We start from the raw sequence: 27,253 nt of genomic DNA on the forward strand, positions 1-27,253 counted from the left end.
AATAGGAGAATAAATCTCACACTATAAGCCTATTAATTGGTAAGCTTATTACTAATATTTTCATTCTATTATTTTTTTAAGTTCTAAACCAAAGATTTTTTTAGTCAGCTAAGGCAAACTAACCAGCTCTGAAAATTATGAAGCATATGAACAACTACAAACTGAATGGAGAATAAAATTAGCAGAATAAAATGTATCCAGCTTTACATCGCTTCCTCTGCCCAAGTCAAGAACACCATGAAACATCAAAAACACCATGAAACACTGAACGTTCATAATTATTCTTATTTCCTAAAACACAGGAGAGGTATGTTACAATACAGTCCAAACATCTTATTTCTACCTATAGCATATTCCCGCTCTGTTAGTTCTGTGCTTCTGCAGCTAAAAGTTTTAAGTCTGAGATTCTGAATATGCACTCTGTGACCTGCCAGGTCAACAGTTCCCAAAGTTGTTCCTCACCCGATCTCCCTTCTGGCTTAGAAGTTTCACACAGTAACCCACGGAGGGGACAAACAGCATCCTTACAGGAACAAGGAGGGACCCTTAACCTCTCAGTGAAGCCTTAGTTTTTCCCTTCTCTGTAACATGATGAAAATAAATCCGATCGGCATTTTCTTCAAAGGTATACTACACAGTTTAGTGTAAAATCCACAAATTTATCTGTAACATCGAGTATGTCTTTAAGTACAAGGATTAAATATTCAAACAAAGGTGAGGTAATTCACATGCCTCATCTTTTTTCATTAGAATACTACTATTCATTAATTAATTTCACTGCAGAAAGCATGAATGCTGCAGTTTAATACAAAAGGTCCTTCACATTTGATAGCAACAGAAGTTCGTAGGGAAAAAAATGTAATCAAATGACCAATATGAGGAATTCCTAACTTGTGATACTGACAGTTATTTCTAGATATCATATCAGATCTGATAACCGTATCAGGTTTCTTTCTCTGCTAATATAAGTGTAAATGCAGTTTCTGTAGCCCAAGCACTCTAACCCTTCACAGGAAAGGATCCATGACTTAATAGATTATTTTCTTAAAAATAGAAAATGTGATTTTCCAACACACATATGTAAGTAGTGAGGCAGTTTGGATGGATGTCCAACTCCAGCTCACCACCAACTCAGTTTTACCCTGTTGTTCCACAGTCAGTAATTGACCACTTCAATTTGTGGCTAAGGTCTGAAACGCCAGCCCCTCCCACCTGTCACCAAAATAAAGCTGGAGCTTAAAACTCCAGGCATTATCAATGGTGTAACAGAATGAACAGACTAAGGACTTTAGTACAATACACACTGCATAACACTGAATGTATGATTATTTCATATTAAGACTTTAAAATTAAACATGTGTGATGTAACCACAATATGTTATCTTTCAGCTGTTTTGCCAGCTCCCTGCTTTAAGATGCCTCATTTTAAATAAGCCTAGAATCCCTTCTTTTCTCCAGAATTAGAAATGTATGGACTACATATTTTTTGATAGCACTAAATACCACCTGTGCACTGAAGTTCAAGTTCAAAGCGGGAGGTTCATGTTCTTTGGAAAGTGTCCTACACAGTGTGAGTTTTCCAAAATTATCTGTAGTTTAATGAAGTCTCTATACAAGGATCTGAAGTGACAGCCACTGCTTGCTTACACTGCAGTAAGTCCCACCATTTTACACACTTCCAGGTGTATCAATATTTATGCTGATTTTGTTCAAATGGTACCTCAAATCCAGTCCAAGCCTTGTCTTGCAGATTAATTTGACTGTGATGCAAGTACTACATTTCCATGTAATTGCACACTGTCACAAATGCCTTAGATGTTGTATCATCCAAAGTACATGACTAGAAGCCTCATTCCATCTTTATAAGCATTGGTAATTAGACTTATTTTTGTAACATGAAAAATTGGTTATTACAGAATCATACATTACTTTCAAGAACTACAAAAAATTCCGACCAAATTTTCAGTCTTGCAGACTGAAAAATGCAGTGCTTTTCCACAGAATTAAAAGCATGATTTTCCCAAGCTTTCTGCTGCCCACATCTACTCAGTCTGCCTATTCCTACTTATATGAAAAGCTGCTGCTCCAACTAGCTTTACAGACCAAGCTACTGAAAAAAAATCCTGCCATTCCCTACATACCAAACAGCATTCTAGAATCCAATCACTTATTTATATGGGTAAGCCAAAAGACTGTAACAGGTTTTATTGTTTTAAATGTTTAGTTATTTTGAAAGAACCTCTACTACTTAGAGCTCATAAAACTGAAGTTGCTTCAATGCATCAGGCGTGCTTCTTAGTTCATGGAGAAAGGATCCGATCCTTCAAGGCATTCACGAAGACTAGCGTCACTCAAAGTGTTTTCCAAATTAGAACTTTGAAGAATTAACTAGAGGTTTTAGCATTGACCATGACCAAAAGAAACAGACTGAAGTATTAGAGAGGCGGAGAATGTATGAAGCACTGTATATTGCAGGCAACTGATAACAGCACAAGTTAAAAATAAACTTTCATTTAACATCTTTGTTTTGATAGACTAATCATCTCTTGAAGGGCAACAGTGAAGAAAGAGTGATAGATAAGAAACAGAAGGCCATGTATTAAGACAAATGTCATTATTATCATCAACACTGGTCTGAGTTAGGAAGAGGCCAGTACATAACTTTCCAATTTAACCTGAACTTTTTTAAAATACAGAACAGGAAGAATATTTAATAGTTTGGACCACCTGATAAGCAGTAAGTAATATTTGTGCAGAAGTATTTATTTTACAAGCCCAACACATATTACAATACTTAATTTGCATTACTGTACTTAAATGACACACTTAAATTCAACCTTACAGGAACTATACTTACCTACAATACTTTTTTCTGGAGCTGGAGGCACAATGTAACCAATATGCATGTACTTTGTTGCTAATTTGCTGTGCAAGCCAAGAAAATCACTGAATCTTCTTTTAACAGAGAATTCATTTTTGTGGAACATGGAAAGTGATGTCTTAAAAAAAAAATTGTTATGAATTACTGATCCATCTACTCAGCTATGATACAAAGTTATCTGCAAATACTTGTTGCACTAGTTACCTTTGTTGTTACTCTGTATGCCATATAAGCATTCATGCCATCTCCTGTAAGAAAATTAAGACAGTTATCCTAGGGCAAGTTATTTTAATCCCCCCACACACATTTTCTTCAAAATATGTACATTAAATACCTTTCCATTTAGATACTAAAAACTGCCAAAAGATAACTGAGTAAGAAATCACGCTAAAATATGAGAATAGTCTTCAAGGGAGAAGACAGTCTACCATCTGACTTACTAGACTCAAGGAACTTACCAACTTTCTCTGGGTCTGATACATTGATTTCTATATCAAACAAATCTCCATTTGCTTCCTCTTCAATCTAGGAAAAAGATAGGCCGTATTTAACAGGGTAACGTGCATTCATATTATGTATGGTTACAGGACACAGGTATAGAGGAAGGAAGAGGAAAAGTCAGTACATTTGTATAATTAAAAAGCCCTTCAAGACCCATCATCCAATGTCAAGTGAATATAGTTTCTAATATTGATTGTCACTGCAACAAAATTCATGTGGTAGACTTGGCAGTGTTATGTTTATGGTTGGACTAAATGATCTTAAAGGTCTTTTCCAACCCAAATGACTCTGTGATTCTGTAATTTAATTCTAAGCCTTCCTGCAAAAGCTTTTACTATGGCAGCCTTTTCTCAGGACTTGTTGGCCCCAAAATTTTTAGTAAATATTTGTCTTGGGGCTATATTCGTTGTATCTCCTCCAATGCCAGCAGATATTATGGTTCAAAAACCACTCTCATTTGCGATGTTTCTATAGGCCTCTAACCAAAGGACAGATATTCCTTTTTGTGAATGGTAGCTGTAGCAGAAGAGCTTGGAAAGGGAAAACTAATAGAGATCTTTCTGATATTTACCTGAGCTCTAATCACACAGAATGTCTTAATTTTTCATGTAATATACATAAGTTTGATAAAAACAGAGATCTTAAGAAACACCATGGCAGAAGAGACAGTGTACCAAGACTGAAGGGCAGAAAAATCAGGATAAAATGTCACCCTGCGGTATCTGGGGAAGCAGCCATCATCAAGTCTTAACTGCAAACTCTAATTCAGTAGAAACACTGTCTAGTAAGAGAACACTCCCCAGTGAGTGGCATTCAGCAATGCCCAGGCTTTGAATGGAACACCAAACGTAAACAGCAATGTTAAAACTACCATTAGCCTCAGCTGTTTGTTAGCATGCAGGATAATGCTAACAACTGCTTCCTCTATTTTCCCATTAACAACAGCTTCAGAAATGCAAGCTGAAACAGCTAACAGGCTAGTAAGAGTTATAAATCATTAACATTTCTCCTGTATCAAGCTCACGGCTTACTCCTACATACAGTCTTACAATATCTGTTCTGAAGGAATGGAGTATCTTACTCCTCACACTACAGATCTCCAATATAATCACCTAAGTAATAAATTGTTATGGTATTTCTATGAGTCAAATTCATACTAAACTTCATATGCAAAATAAAAGAATAGGTTTTCTTTTACAAACTTCCCTTTAGCAAAGGATGATCCCATGAGTCAACACTTAGGAACTGTCATTTTTAAAGAAGAAAAGAAACTTCAAAAAAACAAACAAGACATTTCCATAATTCAGAATTTTACTGTGTACCTCTTCTCTGGATCTATCAAAAATCACAGGGGCTGTTACACTTTTCGATTCCATTCTGGGAGCTACTAATGTAGTAGGTGTTACAGGAGTGATTGCAGGAGTAGGTTCTGGTGAAAGTATTGGATCCCTCTCCGGACTGTCCAGTGAAACTTCTTCTGTTGCTTCTAGATAAAGATTGTGTGTTAGCAAAAAAGTTTCTGTGCAATAGAGACATACGTGCATCACAAAGATAACAAACATGCACACTAAAAAATTATGATATACAAGTTTATTAAGATCATCTGTAAATAGCATCCATTTATGCCGGATAATTTCTTTCAATACATAGCTAAGACTAGATGTGACATTTGAGCTTCTAGTACATATGTTTTATAGTATAGGCTAGGGGATTTTTACCACACACACAGCATTTTTTCAGCACCCGTACCAAGTTTAGTTTTTGCACTCTGAAGAACAGGGTGATACCTGAGCAAACCAGCCATGTGTTAAATGAAGTTGCACAACCATAATACATCCCTGCCCCTGCCAAAAGCCCACAACCTGTAAAATAGAAATATTAGCAGGTGAGACATTCTGACTAGTAAGACTATCTTTAGTCTCTATCTTCAGTCTCTTTGGGGCTTAAAAAACAGTTTACTAGAAACTGAATACTTTCTTCAGACTGTAGACAGTCCATCTATCTTTCAAGAGGATGTAAGCTTCTGCTCTACAAATCCCTCATGCTTTCCTCTACTAACTGGTTTTGACCACTGGCAAACTACACATTTCCTGGGTATAGAAAAGTTCCTGTTCTAGTTTAAATAACTTATGCTGTGGTTCTCGCCAAATGTGCATTTTCAAGAATTCTAGTTCCTTAAAAGATAATATTGACCACAGAACAGTCATTTGATACCAAAATTGACTTCCCAACTGATCTCAAGTCTTGTTACAAACTAGACTTCTGTGGCAAGTACTTTACCAAGCAGGTAGAAAGGCAATAAAACAGATCCCCTCCAAGTTATACAGTTACCAAAAAGGTTTACTATGCAATCTGGAAAAGAGCTGTGCTTGCAACTTCTTTTGAAAACTGAGTGGTTCATATTGACAGAAAATAAGCAATCTCTGTTCCAAACTTTTTAAAGCCTGGTGCATATAATGAATATAACTAGTCCTTACTCAACAGTTAAGAGGAGTTTTAAAGATCAGATCTACTTTAAAATTTGTGAAATAGTTACACTACGTGTAAAAAAAAAAGTCTCAATTTTGTCCCACGTAGGACTGTTTGCTTCTCCAGAATCACCTGTAATCTACTAGCAATGTAAAAACAGAACTGGAAATAACATCCCACGAACCATATAATTTATTACTGCAAAAAGTAATATTATTTCATAATTTCATAATTAATGTATCAAAACCACTCAGCTTTGTCCCTGCTGCCACTTAGAGATATTCTGTTACTCAATTCTGTTTCCCATTCTTCTGTAACACTTTTTTTGCCAATCTTTGATGTTTTTTATAAATGATCAAAACCAAACTACTTCAGGGATGAAAATGACCATGTGCCTAAATTTTGTTTGATACTGAAGCTCAAAATAAATTGAAAAAAACAAACTTCAAGGTCACTATGCCTTAACCTGCTTTGAAGCAGATGCTCATTCTGACGTGAAGCTGACAAAGCTTTCCATCATCACTTTGTTTTGGGGTATATCACAGAATTGCTGAGCTTGGAAAGTACCTCTGCAGATCACCTAGTCTAACCCCTCTGCTCAAGCAGGGTCAGCTAGAGCAGGCTGCTCTGGACCACATCCAGATAGGTTTTGAGCATCTGCAAGGATGGCGAATCCACCTCCTCCTTGGACAAACTGTATCAGTGCTTGACCACCCTCAGCATTTAAAAAAAAAAAAAAAAAACCCCAAACAAACAACAAACCTAAAAAAACCCAACAACGTATCTTTCTTATGTTACCTATAATTTATGCCCATTGCCTCTTGCCCTGTCAGTGGGCACCACTGAGAAGTCTGTCTCCCTCTTCTCCATTCCATCCCATTAGGTATTTATACACATTGTGGGATTCCCCCTAAGCCTGCTCTCCTCCAGGCTGAACTGCCCCAGCTCTCAGCCTCTACTCATACGTCGTACACTTCATGCCCTTAATCATCTTCACAGCCCTGCACTGGACTTACTCCAGTCTGTCCATGCCTCTCCTGTATTGGGTAGCTCAGACCTGGACTCAGCACTCCAGGTTTGGCCTCACCAGGGCTGAGCAGAGGGGAATGATCACTTCCTTCAACCTGCTGGCAATCCTCTTCCTAATAAAAATACAAATACAGACTTCCATAGTATTTTCAAACTAAACTGAAAAGCAAGCACCTCTTTATATTCTTCATTTTTAATATGAACAAAGATCATCTAAAAGCTTTCTTTGAAAAGACTTCTTTTCCTACCATTGCTTTATTCTTAATGCTAATTTTTTCTGAAGAATCCTGCTGATGCTTCCTGCCCTCAAATGCCACAGGAAGGATACTGCATCTTAAACAAATAAAGAACTTAAATCAAAACCTCAGATCAGGTGAGAAGTCAACCTTCTAGACTGGTAGAAGAACAAGCTTTACACATGGTAAAGATCTCTCCTTTGGTGGCTAACAGCATTCAACGTATAAGCTATATGTTATACAAATGACTTTCACAGAAAAATTTCTCGGAAAATATTATATACATATGTACCATAATATGATATATATCTCTCTCTATAATATAATATTCCTCTTCAGTTCTTCCTTTTTCTATCACCAGCTGTATTCCAGCACATGTGTTTGGGAAACAAACCACTAATCACTACGTAACTAGCGATAGGACAAGAGGAAATGGCCTCAAGTTGCATCAGGGGAGGTTTAGATTGGATATGAGGAAAAATTTCTTCATGGAAAGAGTTGTCAAGCATTGGAAGAGGCTGCCCAGAGAGGTGGTGGAGTCACCATCCCTGGAAGTGTTCAAAAAACGGGTAGACATGGCATTTTGGGACATGGCTTAGTAGGCATGGTGGTGTTGGGTTGACAGTTGGACTGATGATCTTAGACGTCCTTTCCAACCTTAATGATTCTATTCCAGTTTTACTTTCATTAAAAAATAATCCAGCCACCCAGCCAGGAAACATGAAATTAATTATTACTCTACGCTTAACTGGTTTAGTGGTGGGCTTGGTAGTGTTAGGTTAATGGTTGGACTTTATGATCTTATAGGTCTTTTCCAACCTAAACGATTCTATGATTATAAGTACTGCTCTGTACTTTCCAATTTTAGACAGTCATGAAACAATTAAAAGCACAGATTTCTCATTTTCATCAGCTCAGAAAACATTCCTGTTACTGTAAACATATGACTTCATGAAAAAAGTGTGAATTCAATGTAACAAAGCAGCACTGCTATCAGATGAAACAGAAGCACACTCCTCCCCAGCACTCCTCTTTTTCAGACTTCTATCCACACACCCATTAGTATCATGAACTGATCTAGGTCGCATATCACATGAACTCCAACCAAGATTAGCCCCCTGCTACTGTTCTGCAGATAGCTGAAGATATTGCTAAGCTGGTGCATTATTTCTGTAAAAGAGAAAACAGCAGGAACAAGCAGTTGGAAAGGCAAGGAGGTTTCCTTTCAGCAAGACCAGCAGCATTAGACTTTGTCCAACCAGTATTTCTAAAGCTGTGCGACCCCAGGTTCGTTGGGCATGAGCAAGTCTTTAAAGGTGTTGCCTACTAGACCTCCTTTTCTGTTTTCCTGGAGGAACTTACCCAGAGAAAATAGTATCTGTTTGTTTGATAGCAGCAGGTCAGTTCTTTTAGGAAGAAGAAAGGAGAATTTATGCCATCCTCCCTCCTGTTACCTCTCACCCCCAAGTTTGCATGCATCCCGGACATTACGTAAATCTAGAAGAGTGAAATGGAAAAGACAGTGGAAGCGGATGAGGGGACAGAGCAGGACAGAGACAAGGATGTTGTACTTTTTGTTTAAAACACAAGTATTAAAAGATTCTGAAGGGAAAAAGAAGTATTAGCTCTATGTAACAACAGGAGGCTCTTACACTTCCTAGCTGTTTTTCCCCCTCAGAAAAGCAGTCCGAGTAGCACGTAAGCTGAAGATCTATTTCCCAAGAAACAGGTTTGTTCTGATGAACTCTGGCATCAATACTTATTGACAATTGTCTTTGTTTTGTGGGTTTTTTTTCTCCCCCTGCCCCGGAAGATGAATTTGGTAGGTTTCAGAGTAGAAGCTATGGCACTTTCAGAAACATTTGCTTGATTTATTCATTTTAGATTCTCCCCTGAAAACTTAGGTATTAGGTTGTGGGTTTGTGGGGTTTTTGTCTTGTTTTTAAATATTCTGTATTAGTATTTGCATGAAAAATGAAATCTAGATGTCTTGCTTTCCTGGGAAGTTCTCAAAAGCATAAGCTCTTCTTGCATAGAGGCACCTGCTCTGCCCAGCTTTTAGGAGAAAAACATTGAGATCCAACACTCACATCAGCTATAGTAGTTATCAGCACATATCAAGCACTCCCACCAATCCACTGCTGTGATTTCTACACATAAATACCTACTTTACAACGCATAAACAGTCTTTGTTATGGATCACTGTCAAGATGCTTAGCTCCAAAAGAACATGAAAACATCTCATCCTGCTGCAGAATACAACTATGTATGCTTAATTAACATTCTACAGCCAACTACACCAAGTTTCTACCACCACTCAAGCATGGGGCTCAATCTCAGCATTAGACAGCTCTTGCTTCTTTACTTTTCACCATCACTATTTGTCAAATATCATAGAAAGTGCAAGTTTGCAAGTGTAGCTCACTTCAGCTAAGTTGTTTTTACTGGTCACACTTAGAATCATAGAATCATTTAGGTTGGAAAAGACCTTTAAGTCCAGTCCAACCACTAACCTAACATTATCAAGTCTACCACTAAATCAATTCAGGGTAGAGTAGCAATTTCATGTTTCCTAGCTTGGTGGCTGGATTATTTTTTAATGAAAGTAAAAACTAGGAATCATTATGATTGGAAAGGACCTCTAAGATCATCAGTCCAACCATCAACCAAACACCACTATGCCTACTAAACCACGTCCCAAAGTGCCACATCTACCCATTTTTTGAACACTTCCACGGATGGTGACTCCACCACCTCTCTGGGCAGCCTCTTCCAATGCTTGACCACTCCTTCCATGAAGAAATTTTTCCTAATATCCAATCTAAACCTCCCCTGACACAGCTTGAGGCCATTTCCTCTCATCCTATCGCTAACTACTTGGGAGAAGAGACCAACACCCACCTCACTACAACCTCCTTTCAGGTAGTTGTAGAGAGCAATAAGGTCTCCCCTCAGCCTCCTCTTCTCCAGGCTAAACAACCCCAGTCCTCCCAGCCACTCCTCATAAGGCCTGTGCTCCAGACCCTTCGCCAGCTTCATTGCCCTTCTCTGGACATGCTCCAGCACCTCAATGCCCTTCTTGTATTGAGGGGCCCAAAACTGGACACAGTATTCCAGGTGTGGCCTCACCAGCGCCGAGTACAGGGGGACAATCGCCTCCCTGCTCCTGCTGGCCACACTATTCCTGATACAAGCCAGGATGCTGTTGGCCTTCTTGGCCACCTGGGCACACTGCTGGCTCATGTTCAGCCGGCTGTCAACCAACACCCCCACGACCTTTTCAGCCAGGCAGCTTTCCAGTCACTTTTCCCAAGCCTGTAGCATTACATGGGGTTGTTGTGACCGAAATGCAGGACCTGGCACTTGGCCTTGTTGAACCTCATACAAGTTGGCCTTGGCCCATCGGTCCAGCCTGTCCAGGTCCCTCTGCAGGGCCATCCTACCCTCCAGCAGATTGACACTCCCACCCAACTTAGTGTCGGCTGCAAACTTACTGAGGGCACACTCAATCCCCTCATCCAGATCATTGATAAAGATATTAAACAAGGCTGGCCCCAGAACAGAGCCCTGGGGAACACCACCTGTGACTGGTCACAAACTGGATTTAACTCCACTCACCTCTACTCTGCGGGCTCAGCCACCCAACCAGTTTTTTACCCAGCGAAGACTACACCCATCCAAGCCATGAGCTGCCAGCTTCCTAAGGAGAATGTTATGGGAGACTGTGTCAAAAGCTTTGCTAAAGTCCAGGTAAATGACATCCACAGCCTTTCCTTCATCCACCAGGTGGGTCACCAGGTCATAGAAGGAGATCAGGTTGGTCAAGCAGGACCTGCCTTTTATGAACCCATGATGGCTGGGCCCGATCCGCTGGTTGGCCTGCACATGCCTGAGGAGCGCACTCAATATGAACCGCTCCATAATCTTTCCCAGCACTGAGGTCAGGCTGACAGGCCTGTAGTTCCCTGGGTCCTCCTTCCGGCCCTTCTTGTAGATGAGCGTCCCTTCTAAATGTCATGCCTCTAAAATTCTGGCATGGCTCAAGTGTTAAATTGGCTTATTATCTTCAAAAGTTTACTCAAGTGATCACATAAAACCGGAAGTAAACTGAAGTAAAAACTGATGTCCAGAACAGAAAAGAAATTATTAAAAAAACTTCTCCGGGTGTAGCAATATTTCAGAGACAGGTATCCTAACAGAACTGACTGTAAGAACTACTACACTTAAGTCATAACCCATGACCCTTACTGTTATACCAGGAGTACTAAAAATAATCTTCATGAGAACACAAATAGTTCGAATGGAACAGTCAGCCACTAACAAGGCCGCCTTCTAACTTCAAAACTGTAGGTTCACATGCTTTTGTATCTTGCAGGAGAGACCTTGAACTGAACAACCAGCGTCAAAAAAGCATCTGCACTGAACTCTTCTGATCAGACACACCACATGACAACAGCCTGACAGACACCATCAGCTAGAAACTTTTGCTACTCAGCTGGGCTTAAAGTACATATCTTGTCTGGTCCACAGAATTAGAATCTCCTTTTCTGTATCAACTCCCAGGAAAAAAGCCTAAGACAAATCTATCATGACCTGAAGAAAAACAAAACAAAAATGCAACAAGAACTAACATTACCCCACCCCCCACACAATGACTTTCTCCCAGGACACAATAGCTAAATATTTGCATAAGACAGTCCATTCCCAAACACCTTTCAGAGCTGAAAAAACAGAAGAACATCAAAAGTAATCTTTTACCAGACTAGGGGAGAGGAAAAATTGTAATTTTCCATTTTTCCAAAAAGGCAACAGAGCACTGATAGAGCTTCACAGCCCTGCTCATCATCTATGAGCACTAGAGGCAGAAGGTACAGACAGCTATGTCCTGCACAGACAGTCCATGGCATGTTTCTGCAGCTACATACAGAAATTTAGGCTAACATTTTGGAAGACTAATTCAGTATCTAGTTCTCCACTCTACTGTAGAAGCTTATGGACAACCAGGTTTTAAGACACACCCCAAAGCCCCTCAATATACTCCTAATACTACCTCATTTTGAGCACTGACCATTATGGCAGCCTTCCAGTACGTGACAGGGGCCTACAAGAAAGCTGGAGGGGGACTTTTTACAAGGGCATGTAGTGATAGGACAAGGGGTAATGGCTTTAAACTGAAAGAGGATAGTTTTAGATCAGATATAAGGAAGAAATTCTTCACTATGAGGGTGGTGAGGCACTGGAACTGGTTGCCCAGAGAAGCTGTGGACGCTCCATGCCTGGAAGTGTTCGAGGCCGGGTTGGATGGGGCTTTGAGCAACCTGGTGTAGTGGAAGGTGTCCCTGCCCATGGCAGGGGCATTGGAACTAGATGATCTTTAAGGTCCCTTCCAACCCAAACCATTCTACGATTCTATGGTCTCCACATGTAAGAGCTCTACAAGGTAAGATAAAGGTAATTCTTTCTTGGCCAAATAATCAACACGCTGACTTTTATTCTAAGGGTGAAAGTGCTTAAGTGGATTTAGCAAGACAGTTTGTTTTTTTACAGAACCAAGAACCACAATACTAATGAATGCAGCAGCAAAATTTACTGGTATCCAATGACAGATGGAGAACTCATTTTCTGCCACCTTTGAAACCCAGTTTTAATAATTCAGCCAAAGCACTTACCTGTTTTCATCAGAGACAAGGTAATGAATATCTAAAACATTTTATTGCATATGCTATCTTCTAGCTGCCTCAGAAACACAATAGCAAAGAGGCTTTCCATATAGTCAAAAACGCCTAAAAAAGCCCCCAGATCCTGAACTGCATTAAAACAGTACAGGAAATAATATAATTTGTTCTCCCTCCCCTCTTTTTCTATCAGGTTGCATTATTAGATAGAATAATGAAAAAGATGTATCAAGCCTACAATAGCTGGAGAGGCATGCCATCACATTTTTTTACAAGTAAGTCTGCAAAACTAGAATTGTTTATGCCCCAAAAGAGTCAGTCTCCCCTTTCAGAAGCCATCCATAGGATTTCCTTGACCTGGATTTCATAGTGTCTAATAATTCAATATGAAGGAAGTAAATTAGAAAGCTGTGGAACCTTATTCTCCTCCTTTCCAGATAAGCATTCCTATAATCTGTGCAAAGATAGGTTTTTTTGGAATTTCAACATGTTAAAGAAAAAAACATAGTCACGCTCACTTGTAAATTAAGTCCTGCTTTCACAGAAAGCCAGGCTTATGCAATCAAGCTGGAAGCAAGAAAATAGACATCTCACGTTGCCTTTTCACACTCTTTCTATTCACTGCAAATCAGTATCAGAAAGTTAATCAGATGGATTAACATAATTGTCTAGCAAAACAGTCTTAAGAAAGAAAAAATAGTTATACTTGTGAGTGCACAGCACTGGAACATAGATCAGATGTCATTTTTGAGAACACCTATGCTGACAGTGATACAAAGACAGAAGTTCATCACTAGGGTACAACTGTATTACGCAAACTTCCTGCTTAGGACAGGATACTGTGAAAGATGTCATATTCTGCCTTAGCCTCCATAAATCACTCTTGTTTTTTCCCCTCTTTGGGAGTTTGTACCTTGTACTAGCCTCAGTCTGTACATAAATTGACCTTTTGAAGACCAGTCTTAGACATGCAGTACATGTCCAGTTTTGGGCCCTTTGTCCAGTTTTGGGCCCCTCAATACAAGAAAGACATTGAGGTGCTGGAGCGTGTTCAGAGACGGGCAACAAGGCTGGTGAAGGGTCTGGAGAACAAGTCTTATGAGGAGCGGCTGAGGGAACTGGGGTTGTTTAGCCTGGAGAAGAGGAGGCTGAGGGGAGACCTTATTGCTCTCTACAACTACCTGAAAGGAGGTTATAGTGAGGTGGGTGTTGGTCTCTTCTCCCAAGTAGTTAGCGATAGGACGAGAGGAAATGGCCTCAAGCTGCGCCAGGGGAGGTTTAGGCTGGAAATTAGGAAAAATTTCTTTACGGAAAGGGTGGTCAAGCATTGGAAGAGGCTGCCCAGAGAGGTGGTGGAGTCACCATCCGTGGAAGTGTTCAAAAAACGGGTAGATGTGGCACTTCGGGATATGGTTTAGTCTAGTCTACCCTTGATTGGTTTAGGTGGGCTTGGTAGTGTAGGTTAACGGTTGGACTGGATGATCTTAAAGGTCTTTTCCAACCTAGACGATTCTATGATTCTATGATTAGATGCTTTCAGTTCAGTGCTGCATGCATTTAAGAGAATGTCTTCCATAGCAAAATTTAAACTCATTGAATCAGTTCTGTGTGTTTTCCTCACAGCATTCATTTCAGTTGAAACAATCTGGCGGCTAACAGTTGTTCCTTCTGTCTGGTTCCCCTCAATATTTACTCCAGCCACCTTTTTTCTTAGTATTATCCAAAGGAGAATTGGCTTTCCTAAAATACCCATGCCAGATGGCTCTACGGTTATAAAAAGCCAGCTTTATATGTTGAAGCTAAATAACCAAATTACTAGTACTAGAAAGCTTCATTGCTAAAGCACTGCTGGTCTTTATAAGTCCTAAGATCAGGTAAGATAAATACAAAAGAAGTAGGATTATCCTCTATTCTTTATTCTCTCTTTGTCTTAAAACACTTTCAGAGAGTTAGTAAACTAGTCAATACATTCTAATAGCGTCATGAGCAAATATAGGTTCAAATATATGCAAATATAAATTTAGTAAGTTCAGAACAAAGTTAGTGGGCACATGTATACACCTATCTATACAAAACAGCCCAAAACTAAAGGCTATAAATTTTCTTTTCAAATTGTTACATCAGGGAATCAATGAAGATGAGATGAGGACTGTATTCAAAGCAGACTGCCAACCGACTCACACAATATGTAGTAATACGAAAAGTGTTAGTATTGAGAAGCAGCATTCAGAACCACCTTCTGATGTACATAAGATACTCCAAATATTACAACTCCTTTCTTGAATAGTTAACGTTCTTACAGATGTAACTGACAGCAACCATAACCCACATTACTATACTTGAAAACCAACACCAAAGCAGTGACTGACTAATGAAGTGTTAGAAATGTGTTGTCTATTGACTATGAATTTGATTCATCAAAACTTTCACACATCTTTCTCCAACATATGAAGTACAGTCAGGTAATAGAGACAGAATCATGTACTAGTGAAATTACAGGACTGGCCCCATATGCCAGTTTGTTACCTTTTCATAATAAGAAGAGACTCTTACGAAAAAGGAAATACCCTCCAGCTTGCAATATGATCTGAATTGTATTTCTTTGTAATTGGAAAAAAGACTGGGGCAGCTTATGTATGGTTATTAAGTAGAAAACTAGGATGTAACTTAAAGTCACATTTTTACACACAGATTTGAATATTGTTAATTATGTAATGATAAATAGTGTTATCACTGTCAGCAAAACACATTACTAACCAGCTAACACTTCCACACTATGCACTGACAGTACACACTGAGAGACCTGTATTTAGTAAACAGACTTAACTAATGCTACTAAGTCCCACAAGAAAAAATCCATACATAGTTGTCAAACTACTTAAGAAATTTAAATTAAGCTTTTCTATTAAATAAGTTTCTCAAAGTGCCACTAACTCAATATATGAGAGAGCATTTAATAGTTATGCTACAAAAATACATAACATCCAGAGTGTAATAGAAGTGTTTACACCTGAGACAACATGTGCAAATCTGGTGAAAAAATATTCCCAATTTTAATTTACCAACAAAACTTTAATAAAACTCACCTAATCCTGAAAAGAAGTCACCTATCACATTGTTTTCGCTAGTAAGCAAGATTAAGTTTTCTGCTTTGAGTTTGAAATGAAAGGCTACAGTCCAAAAAGAGTTTTACAACAATATAAAATCAATAGCAAGATGTGTTAACAATGATAAAACTAATAACTTTGGACAAAAAAGAATCTTGGGTATTTTTTCTTTTTAGTGTGTCACTTCTTCTGCAATTTCATAAACCTGGCAACGTACTGCAGAAGATGACAGGACTTCAATTAAATACATAATTGTTGAACTCGGGCAAGAATGACGGCTAGAGGCACTAATTCATTAATGAGCATATAAGCATATAAGGTATGCTTATACCTTCAGCAGGTTAAGCAACAGTTAAGATTTGCTACAATACTAAATTGTGTAAAATTAAAATTGCGGTTTCCATTGCTGGGTTACTGCTTCGTATTTCCTTACAGCCAAGAAAATGACATTTTACAGCATAAAAAGGTTTTAACCCTTCTTCCCAGAAAATCCCATTCCTTTCAGTCCAGGAGCAAAAGAGTTTATGCAGATGCATTAGAAGAAAAGAGCAATTACCAGCAAAGAGGTCTTCTCTGTCATCATCTAGCATGATTTCTGCCGGCTTTGGACCATTGGAGTTTGTGCTGAGGTCTTCTGCAGGAAGACTTGCTGGCTCTGGAGATGAAGGACTTGACTGGTTAAAAAAAAAAAAAAAAAAAAATTAGCAGAGAACCAGTTGCCATGTGTCAGTATATAAGAATTATTGCAACAAACATTGTTTCATGAAAAGAAACAAGGCGAGATGTACAGAAAGGAAACCCTGACAGCTATTTCCATTTCCTACTCCTAGCATGGTAACAATGAACAAAGGATATGAGCTAGTCAACAGGTCTTTTCATTTCTTTGTTGGAGAGAAAAAAAAGTCACCCATTTCCTTAACTTTAATTAACACGAAACAAAAGCTGCTACGGAAATATCTAGAATAAGTTTATTAGTATTGCTGAACATAATTTGATCTTTAAGTTCCTTTTGGAAAAGCTTGTATTGAGATTTGGACTTGTATGTAGAAAAAAATTAATAAAGAAATCTCCAAGGGCTCTATACCAGTTTTCAGAGATTAAAAGAGTGCATTAATATCATTCAAACAATTCAAGACTGCTTGCAGCCATAACAAATTTTGATATCTTTGCAACAGGTTGAATTTGGGGATTATTGCTGCATCATACTGACATTGAAGCTAGGCTTGCCATAGGTACAGTTCTTTTAATTCACTGAAGACTAGAATTTGCCCTATGAAAAAGAGAAACACTTGAAGACACCCAGGAAAATTAAAGCAATATTGAAGCTGGGCTACCAAATGTATAGCTTACTCACAAAATAAATACACACTTAACTGAGGATCAGTACTTCAGTTAGAAAATCCTTGTTGAAGAAGTATCAGCTATGGTTATTTTAATAGTTCTAGAAAATTTGCAAGACTCACTGCTCACAACTTTGGCCAAGATAGCTAGCTAAGGAGTTTTCAACAACAGCACATTTATTCATGAATGCATGCACTTTAAAATGAGCATCTGAAAACTGCATCACTACTTGCTTCCCAGTTTTTGCACAGAGTTGTCACATAATTTAAGTTCAGAACCAGAATTCCAAACAGACAGTAAACACTTCAGGCTACACTTCAACAAACACCAGAGGCTACAAAAGATGAAAAAAAAAAAAAAGCCTGAAAAATACTCAAAGCCACTGAAATCTGTCCAGGTTGTATCTTCACATTCATAAATGCAACAGAGGCAACAGTTCTAAGGGAGAGGTCTTCCTTATAGCCAGCTCTCCAAGAACAGTGGACACATGGAGTATGGCACTGCTGCTTTACTTCAGGCAGCACAGAGTAAGATCCTAGCCCCCACATCTATCCCAACCTCAGTCACCTGTAATTCTAGTACAGAGGAAGTAAGCAAGAAACAGTAAAAATCCTGCCAGACAAATTCAGACGCAGTACAAAATAGTTTTTCAGAGGACATATGAAACCAAGACTCTCTCAACCTGGAAAGGTATTAGCCCAAGGTTTACCCTGCTGAAGACAGAAGGAAGATAAAAGCAAATATAAGAACACCAGAAAATTTATATTCCTCTAAACCTGATTATGGTTGCAATAAGGAACTGCTCCATTCAAATGACAGAAGAAGTTATATCCCCTTCACTCTGCCAAAGGCTGCCGCTCTCTGACAAGCACACATATAATGTGGGGAAATCAATAAACAAACCAAAGTGATGAGCAATGGAAGGAGCAGCCTCTCAAACTGCTTGTTGGATTTTGCCCAAGAGCCTGCAAAGAAAGTCAAAGCAGAAACACATGGGAACTGTAGGAAGGTAGTAGAGTTTATAACCTTACAAGCAACCAATCCACTAGTCACATGTACACTTCTTGTCTCATACTAAAGCAATGCCAAAATGATCCCACAGCAAATAGAAAGCTCTCAGATAATAAAGCTGTATTTGTTCATTCTGTGCAGCATGATCCTTAAGTTATATCACAAGACTTGCAACTGATTTAGACAAAATGAACTAGGAAATTCAAGAAAACCTCACCACTTACATGCTTCATTATTCTACAAATCATAGTATAGATAGTATGTGTCACGTGCAATAAATAGTCAACAGTTTTAAGTGATTTGAAAACTCAGAAGTAGCATATTTCAGAAGAAACAGTCTGTCTCTCTAGGCAGCGTTGTGCAGAGCAGCGAGTTCAAGATCTTACACTTCAACTAGAACAGCAGAGCACAGAAACACTTGATTTCCCTTGTGAGGTTCAAGCAGTTTAAAGTTTTATCAGCAAAAGCAATTCTTCATGAAAACTTTATAGATAATCATTCTGAACCAGTTTTGCTGCTACTCAACTGTGAACAGCAACCCACTTCCATTTTGATAGATATGATCTTTAGGACATAGTGGGGACCCCACACTACCACAGATGCAGAAAGACATGTAGCTCATGCTTGTCAATACACCTACACGAAAAACAGCTGTAACATGGCCAGGCACAGAGAACAAAAGCCTTCCTGATCACTTGTTCCATGCAGCAGATGGCTTTCAGCTTTATCCCTTAATTGTGCTCTTGATTAATGAGTGGTGGAAAAGAGCCCTCGGAGAATACTGACACCTTCAAACTATTTCCCCAGCCTATCTTAGTTTTATCTGAGGTAGCTAGTTCGGTTACTGTGATTACTTTTGACCATACCTGGCTTCTAATCACAAAAAGAAGCCATACCGAACACAAGATTCGCCTTGAACACTTAAATATGATCAATGTATGGCATAATATGAAAAAACAAATATTTATGTGCCTAAAGCAACAAGTTAACCAGAGACCAATACATACAAAGCCATTCCCACTTTGAAGAAGGCACAGTGTCTTCCTAGAAATAGTCATAAATACATGGAAAGATACCAAGTCCTGATAGGATTATGGATCTCTTTCTGTTACTGAGCTGGGAAAGATCCTGCCCTTGGCATTATTTAAGAAAGCCAAGAATTCTGCACTGGATACCAGGCTTCACAGCTGTAGTTAGTGTATCAGTTACAGAAGACTTTCCCCAAATTTCACATACCTCAGTTCCCATGAACTGCAACTGGAGAACACTCACAAAAGGAGAGGACTCAAACAAACAGACCATAAGGGAACCTCAGAAAGCTCAAGAAGCAAAGCTTATTCATGCAGCTGGTATAATTTGTAGACAAGACGCAAAGTCTAGAAGTGACTCTGCTGTGGTTCAGCCCCAGCCAGCAACTAAGCACCACACAGCCGCTCGCGCACTCCCCCTACCCTGATGAGATGGGGGAGAGAATTGGAGGAGGAAGAGTGAGAAACACTCCTGGGTTACGATAAGAACAGTTTAATAATTTAAATAAAGTAAACCAGTAATGATAATAATAACAATATAATAATAATGATAATAATAATATACAAAGCAAGTGAAGCACAATGCAATTGCTCACCACCCACCCACTGATACCCAGACAGTTCCCGAGCAGCGATCGCTGCCCCGCAGCCACCCCCCCCCCTCCCCCCCAGTTTATATACTGAGCATGACGTCATATGGTATGGAATAGCCCTTTGGTCAGTTTGAATCAACTGTCCTGGCTCTGCCCCCTCCCAGTTTCTTGTGCACCTGGCAGAGCATGGGAAGCTGAAAAGTCCTTGACTAGCACAAGCAGTACTTAGCAACAACTGAAAACATGAGTGTGTTATCAACATTCTTCTCATCCTAAATCCAAAACACAGCACTATGCCAGCTACTAGGAAGAAAATTAACTCTATCCCAGACAAAACCAGGACACTCTTACAGGAAGATTTCCAGTGAAACAGAAGTTCTGCCTATGTGTTATTTATATCATACATATATAATAAATTCATATTTGTTATAAATCTCAAGTTCTGTTTTTAATAATAGTAGATACTGAAGTTTAGTTTTGTGGATGATTTACAGGTAAAATGTCTTTCCTTTAAAATACCCTTTCAGCTGTCTACTGGTTTTGGCTGAGAAAGAGTTAATTTCCTTCACAATAGCTTGTGTAGATCCATGGCTTGGATTTGTGACCAAAACAGTGTTGATCACATGGGGATGTTTTATTTATTGCTGAACAGTGCTTACACAGTGTGAAGGCCGCCTCTGTTTCTCACCGCTCTGCCAGCAAGTGGGCTGGGAGTGCACAAGAAGTTGGAAGGGGACACAGCTGGGACAGCTGACCCCAACTGACCAAAGGGATATTCCATACCATATGATGTCATGCTCAGCATATAAAGCTGGGGGAAGAAGAAGAAAGGGGGAACGTTCAAAGTGATAGCGTTTGTCTTCACAAGTAACCACTACACATGACGGAGCCCTGCTTTCCTGGAGATGGCTGAACACCTGCCTGCCAACAGAAAGTCATGAATGAATTCCTTGTTTTCCTTTGCTTGCACGCACAGCGTTTGCTTTACTTATTAAATTGTCTTTATCTTGACCCACGAGTCTTCTCACTTTTACCCTTCTAATTTTCTCCCCCAGCCTGCTGTGGGGATAGAGTGAGTGGCTGTGCGGGGCTTAGTTGTCAGCTGGGGTTTAACTGCAACAAGCTGACAGCTGAATAAGGTATTTCCTGGCCTATTAATCTTTCAATGGCTCTTTGGTATTTTTAAACAGCTGTCATTCTCAGACAAGATAAATTAAAGATGGGGTTAAAAATCTTCACAAACAGTTAGGACTTTATATGAAGACAATGCGTAGAAACTTCTTAAAAATGATTTATGGTCTGAATACTTACTGTAACTTTGGACACAGCATCAGCTTGTTTTTAAGAGTTTTGCAATAAAGTTTAGTTTATCTTCAAAAGTTACCTTCAAAACAGACATAGCTCTTAGGGAACTATGAAAAAACAGAAAGCCACAGTCCTGAAAGTATCAGAAACTGGAGTCAATAATTCCTAATAATATTATTTTACACAGTCAGTGGGCCAGAGAATGCTATTCAGCCTCTCGAAGAAAGCACCCATACACTCAAACAACTATTAACATATAAAGCTGCCCTAGTTACACCCTACTACAGGTGCAAGCTAAAAGACAGTACCCCAACTTTGCTCTTTGTTCTCTATGAAGTACAGCTAAAGTGGCGATTAAGATGGCTGTCAGAGGAGTTAGTTGTTAGTGCAGTGAAAACCTGAGTATCAGACAAGAAAGGGAAGATGAGACTAACAAAACACCTCATGGCTCAGACACACATGCAGAGCACAGCTGTTTAGAAATTTTAAACTTACTTGATGCCAGTGAGTCACAAAACATCACAAACAAGTCCACTTCCTGAAAGGTTCATGCCTGTGAAATTTCTGAGGGCCTCCTGAGCTGAAAGTCAGTCAGGCGAAGCATCCAACAACTGAGATACCTGAATGTCCTGGCCATTGGGTATCCAGGACAGTCAGGATCCTGGTTTACTTGTTTTCTAGAAAACAAGTTTCCAGTGAGAGGCCTACAGGCCCATTCCAATTTGCAATGGCAGTAACAAACTCAATTTTCTGAGCATTACATTTGGTGGTAAGTGTTTTATAGCTTTGACTTATGAAGAAAGAAGAACAAGTTCTCACATTTGCTGTTGGATGAAATTACAGCCCTAGACGTTTGGACATCCTCCCTCCTCTTAATAGCAGGGTCCCCCCCAAACCAGTTCAACTACTTGCCTGAACCCCTTCTAGCCTCCTTCAGTCAAAACACAGCAGGCTGACAAAAGCTGACCATCATACTATTCTAGTCATTCGAGTTAACCCAGCTCATTGTCTCAAACAGGGTTACAGAAGCTCGCAAATCACAGCATGGGCAGAGAGAATAGACTCAACAGTTGGACAGTAACATTTTCAGCAGAAAGCAAAGGACACAAGCAATCACACCAGAACAAACACCTACATGCTTCCATTACAGCCTGGATTTAACACCAAGGAACAAGACACACATTTTCAGTAGAATTACACCAATTCATCTTGGATACAGACTTAGTTTTCTGCAAAGGTATAGTAAGTACAGTGTCGAAGGACCTACTACTTTTCTCTCAGATATTCCAACGGGGTTTTTACTGCTTCCTCTATAATTGTCACTGTTAAATTCAATGGATATCATTAAAGATATCTGGACTTCTGTGCCTATCTAATGTTTTGCCTTCTGTGCAAAACCCAAATGCATATTGCAGATCTTTGACATAAACTCATAAACTGGCAGTGAGATTATATACACACCCTGCCCTAAAAGACAGTCCTTGATAGATTACCACATCTACTGCTTACTCATTTTTTTCAAATGCCTCCATGTATTCTTCCATTACCAAAAAAAAAAAACCCCAACCCAAACCCCACCCAGAAATATAAATACCAGTTGAAATGAGTAGGTGGCAGCTTAGCTACATGTTCCATGGCACCTGCTTTACAAAAGACAGAGACAGGCAATACAGAAATAAGCGAGAAGTTTAGGGAAAATGAAATAAGAAGTGGCACAACAGATAAGCAAGGAAGGTGGCAGGGAAACAGACTAAAGCAAGGAGGAAGGAGGAGGAAATGATGAAATGAGAGTAACACTAAACGTACCATTTTTCAGAGAATCTCACATATGCTTTTTTCACATAAGTCATCAAAAGTTACTTTCATACAGTTGTTTGCAGTCTCACCTAATAGTGGCAGAGGACACAGACAGCAAATGAGCAATTTGTTGATTACAAACTTATAACAGGGGATGATTCTTCTCATAATGCAGAGTTAACTTCCAGAACTTCTTGTTGCGCATTATCATGGACACCTTTTTTTTGAAACAAACAAAAAACAATGCACTTGAAAATTTAGCAAGTAGATAAATCCATGGAAGACTATTAATCCTGTAATGCTACCTAGGGCTCAGGAAGTCCTTGAGCTACAAAAACCTGGTAGCTGGGAGAGCACTGCAGGTGACTACCAGCACATACATATAATCACCAGCAATATTCTTCACACGGCATCCACCACTGAGCATCGCTGTAAATGCTATCTTGGCTTAGACCATTTGTCTGATTCAGTCTGGCTCTTCTCAATGATGAAAGCAACTCTGGCAGCTGGAGACCACTCAGTGACCATGAATTTAATGGAGGCAATCCTCAAGACATTACAATACGGTTGGCAGAACAAAAACTAAATGATTCCACTACTCTTAGGCACTGTGGATATTCAACAAGGAAATGAGCACCCCACCAGCTCAGACAAGCTGCTGCTCAGCCCCGTGCCTGGAGTTCATAGGCGCCCTACATTCACAGAAAGGGAAGCGTTCTCATACTCTGCCACCCAGCAAGTTTTCAAGACTTAGAATGTGTTTCCACTGCACCCCAGAAATGCCAGGTGTTACAGCTCAGTGTGATCTTTTAATGTTTTATATTCTAGAATTCAGAGGGTTTAATTCACGACATTAACTTTTAGTACACGCACAAAGAAAGCTAAAGCTACAGCTGCTTCTTCTTCACATCAGAGAATTGAACTTGAAATAAACAATATTCTCCATTTGATTACAGAGATAAGTCACTGAAGTCAGTAAGCCTTCCTGTATTTAAATATTTCATATTTGCTGTTCATAATATACATTAAATTTACATTTTGTCAGAAGAAACTTAGATGAGTTAGCATGTGTTTTCTAAACGGAGACTTAGTTAACATGGAAGCTATGTGGAAGGCCTGCCAGAAATCTTACAGCTTCTCCACTGCACAACCAAATCACAGGTAAGAAAGGAACACCATGCCTTTTGTGAGCTGCAAAAAGAATGAAAGCAAGAAAAAAATAGGAGGGAGGCTGAAATTAATCACATAAAAAGCAAATGGACAGCTCCAAGATAAACCAGTTGGGAACCCTTTCAAAGTACCATAGCCTTCATATCAGTTGGCTTTGGACCTCACCATCCCTTGCCATGCTCTCTCCTCAGGTATCAGCAAACAAATACATGATCAACTACGAAAAGCATGACACCGTTCTGTTGTTACTATAGAACGTCCATTGCCATTTAGAAACAGCTACGTCATGAATATTTACAGGATTAAAACAACACTCAAGCAGAAGTTTAATTAGGGCCACACCATGAGATAATCATTCTTCTCCGGACTAAGATGCCCTATACACTTGAGTTAAACAATCTACGGTTCAAACTAGTGAGAAGTTCAGAGTAAATTTTCATGATCTCTTCCTTCCAAATTTTCAGGAAAATCACAAGATTAAGGTTCTTCCCTAAATGATGTAGCTGATTAGATGTCAAAAAAAGCTTTACTGACAAAGCTTTTCAGAGCTTCTCTTTAAGCAGAGAGGCTTCCCCTTTCTAATTTGCTACCTTCTTCCAAATAGACTGTCTACAAAAATAAAGCAGTACAACAGAACACTCAGCTAAACCATCCAATACAAAGTGCATTTTTTAGCCAGTTTTCGCAGTTTGAGGAGTTTTCAGTAACTGTTTTTAATCATTGAGATGAGGACTTCTCATTGCAACTGTGACTTAGACACTCAATCGTATCTCTTGCAGCTTTAATTCTAGACCATATCAGTAAAGACGTTATTTCTGTTATACTGCAGTCTTTCTTAGCACACAGAACAAGACACCAATAACATACACTGCATGACGCACAGATGCACAGAAGTCTATTGATACAATTCTTGTCAACTGCAGGTTCAAATCATTTGCTATTCCTTCACAGCCTTTTTCCACAGATCTTTTTCTACCAATGCACAGATTATGCATCTATAAAAAGGGAAAAAAAAAGAAAGTGACTTGAGAGAAGGCAAGTGATTTTAAAATACATTTAAGAGCCTCTTTGTATACTGGCCTTTTTTGTTAAGGACAGGGAACAGCCAGCATAAAACAAAGACATGTCCACTGATCCTATTACTGTAAAGGTCAGGGACAGGAAACTCTTCAGGAAAAGAGGAACAGGAACAATTTTCTTTTTAAATGGGCAACTGTGTACGGGAAGAACAAAGTTGTTCCAGAAGATACTGGCAAAACACACAGGCGAAACGTGACCACAACAACTCAGCAAGAAAAGCGCCCACTACAATGAACGAAGACACAAGCGTTTTTCAGAACTGGCCTATTTACGCGTTCAGTTGGTTTGGGTTTTTTTGCATTAGGCTCCCGACATGGAAAGCAAGCGCAGTTTAGAGTCGTATCCACTACACGTTTCCAGATCTTTCAGGCTCCGATTTCTCTGAACAACGGCAGGTTTCCTGACACCTTGGGGGCATGCCTCCTCCCTCCGGCCGCCCGTCACTGCCCCCCCTGCCCGGGGCGAGGGGGCCGGCTGCTGCGGCAGGCGCCGGGCAGGCAGGGGCCCCGCAGCCGCCGGCGCCGGGACACGGAGCCACCGCAGCCCCGCACTGCGCCGGCTCCGGCGGAGGAAGGCTGGAGGAGGAGTAAGTTCCTGCAAGTTTCTGCAAACTGGAAGAGGGTGAAGCCTCGGGAAGAGGCCACACAAGGAAAATGCGTTGTTATTAATCCACGCAAAGTCTAAAGGGGGGGGGGTGGGGGGGGGGGGGTGGACACGACACCAGCGAAACTGGCGTCGCGTGAGGGAGGGAAGGTGGAAATATTTATTACCCCGGCAGTACAAGAAGGGGGTAAGACGAGGGAAAGCGGCGACCCGGCATAGCGGTACTTGGAGAAAGAGTCTTCGGTATCTTTTGTCAGGAGAAGACCTGAGGCGAGCCACCGAGCCCCCGCGGGGCCGAGGCCACTCGCCCGGCCAGGGGAAGCGCCGAGGAGCCGCCGCTCCCGCAACAGAGGCGGGCGGCAGGGCCGCAGCTGGGTGCCGGGCCGCTGAGGCCCGGCGGGCCGGCCGGGGGGGTCGGGGCCCCGGTCAGGTGCGCGGCACCGGTGGCCTGGAGGGGAGGGGAGGGGAGGGAAGGGCCCGGCGGGCGCTGGCCCGGCCGCGGGGGCCGGGAGCCCGCGGTGGCGGGCGGGCTCTCACCTCCAGGGTGGACACGGTGCTGGTGAAGAGGTCCTCGCCGTCCTCCAGCTCCTCAAAGTCGGCGGGCCGCGCTTCCCCCAGCGGCGGGGGCTCCCTCTCCGCCGCCATCTTCCCCTCCAACCCGGCCGCCAGCCCCGGCCCCCGCGCTCACGTGACGACCGCGCCGCCCCCTCCCGCCACGTGACTGGAGGGGCCGGGAGCGCGCAACCGCCCCGAGCGCGCGCGCCCGCCGGCAGACCGGGACCGGGACAGCGACCGCGACGGCGACAGCGACAGGGACGGGGACGGGGACCGGGACCGGGACCGCGACCGCGGCAGCGACCGGGCGGCCCTCCCCTGCCCCTGCCCCTGCCCCTGGCCCTGGCCGGGGCCCGCCGTCAAGCAGCCGGAGGAAGTCCTTCGTTGGAAGGCCTTCAACGAAGGCCGCGTCCCGGCGCGTCGGTGTTTTAGGCTCCCCGCCCCGGCGCGGAAGCTGGCCGTCCCGGGGCTCTCCCTGCCTGCCCCGGGGTGGCCTGGGTGCAGCCTTGGGTAGATGTGAGCCGGCGTCTTGCGTGTGAAGCGTCTGCTGGGGGTGAAGCCGGGGAAAGCTGAAGCTGGAGGAGGGAGAAGCTCCTTTCCCACCCCACCCCTCACCCTGCTATTCCCAGCTTTTTTTCCCCTGGAACACTGCGGGGCATGACATTGTCTTCCTTGGGCGAGGAGCCAGTGCTGCGAGGCTGACCCTTGCACCGTACAACCATCCACCGTGTGCCTTGCACCACAGAGTTGGAAGGAAGTTCAGGAGACTTTGTTTTCCCTTTCATGTCAGTCATTGAATTAAGAACTGTTCTTCTGTGAGGAAACTCACTGTTTAAGATGAGATCTTCCTTCGGGAGCGAGGATTAGAAGTA

At 41.1% G+C, this 27,253-nt stretch overlaps 1 protein-coding gene across 4 annotated transcripts in view; it reads right to left on the reverse strand.

Annotated features, from left to right (window-relative positions):
• Window positions 1–26,471, reverse strand: part of SNX2 (sorting nexin 2) — a 39,588-nt gene extending 13,117 nt beyond the window's left edge. The window contains exons 1-6 of one of the 4 annotated variants that reach the window (XM_075725866.1): window positions 26,364–26,471; window positions 16,455–16,572; window positions 4,705–4,868; window positions 3,340–3,406; window positions 3,086–3,129; window positions 2,858–2,999 (exon numbers count right to left, since the gene is read on the reverse strand). In XM_075725866.1, coding sequence (XP_075581981.1) covers window positions 2,858–2,999; window positions 3,086–3,129; window positions 3,340–3,406; window positions 4,705–4,868; window positions 16,455–16,572; window positions 26,364–26,471 — 643 coding nt within the window. Of the gene's footprint in view, window positions 1–2,857; window positions 3,000–3,085; window positions 3,130–3,339; window positions 3,407–4,704; window positions 4,869–6,867; window positions 6,874–16,454; window positions 16,573–22,982; window positions 23,031–26,363 lie in introns of those variants that run through there. The other 3 variants (XM_075725868.1, XM_075725867.1, XM_075725870.1) reach the window with 3 other exon arrangements.
• Between the last annotated feature and the right edge of the window lie 782 nt (window positions 26,472–27,253).

The sequence above is a fragment of the Pelecanus crispus genome, chromosome Z, assembly GCF_030463565.1.
Source record: "Pelecanus crispus isolate bPelCri1 chromosome Z, bPelCri1.pri, whole genome shotgun sequence".
Classification (NCBI taxonomy): Eukaryota; Metazoa; Chordata; class Aves; order Pelecaniformes; family Pelecanidae; genus Pelecanus; species Pelecanus crispus.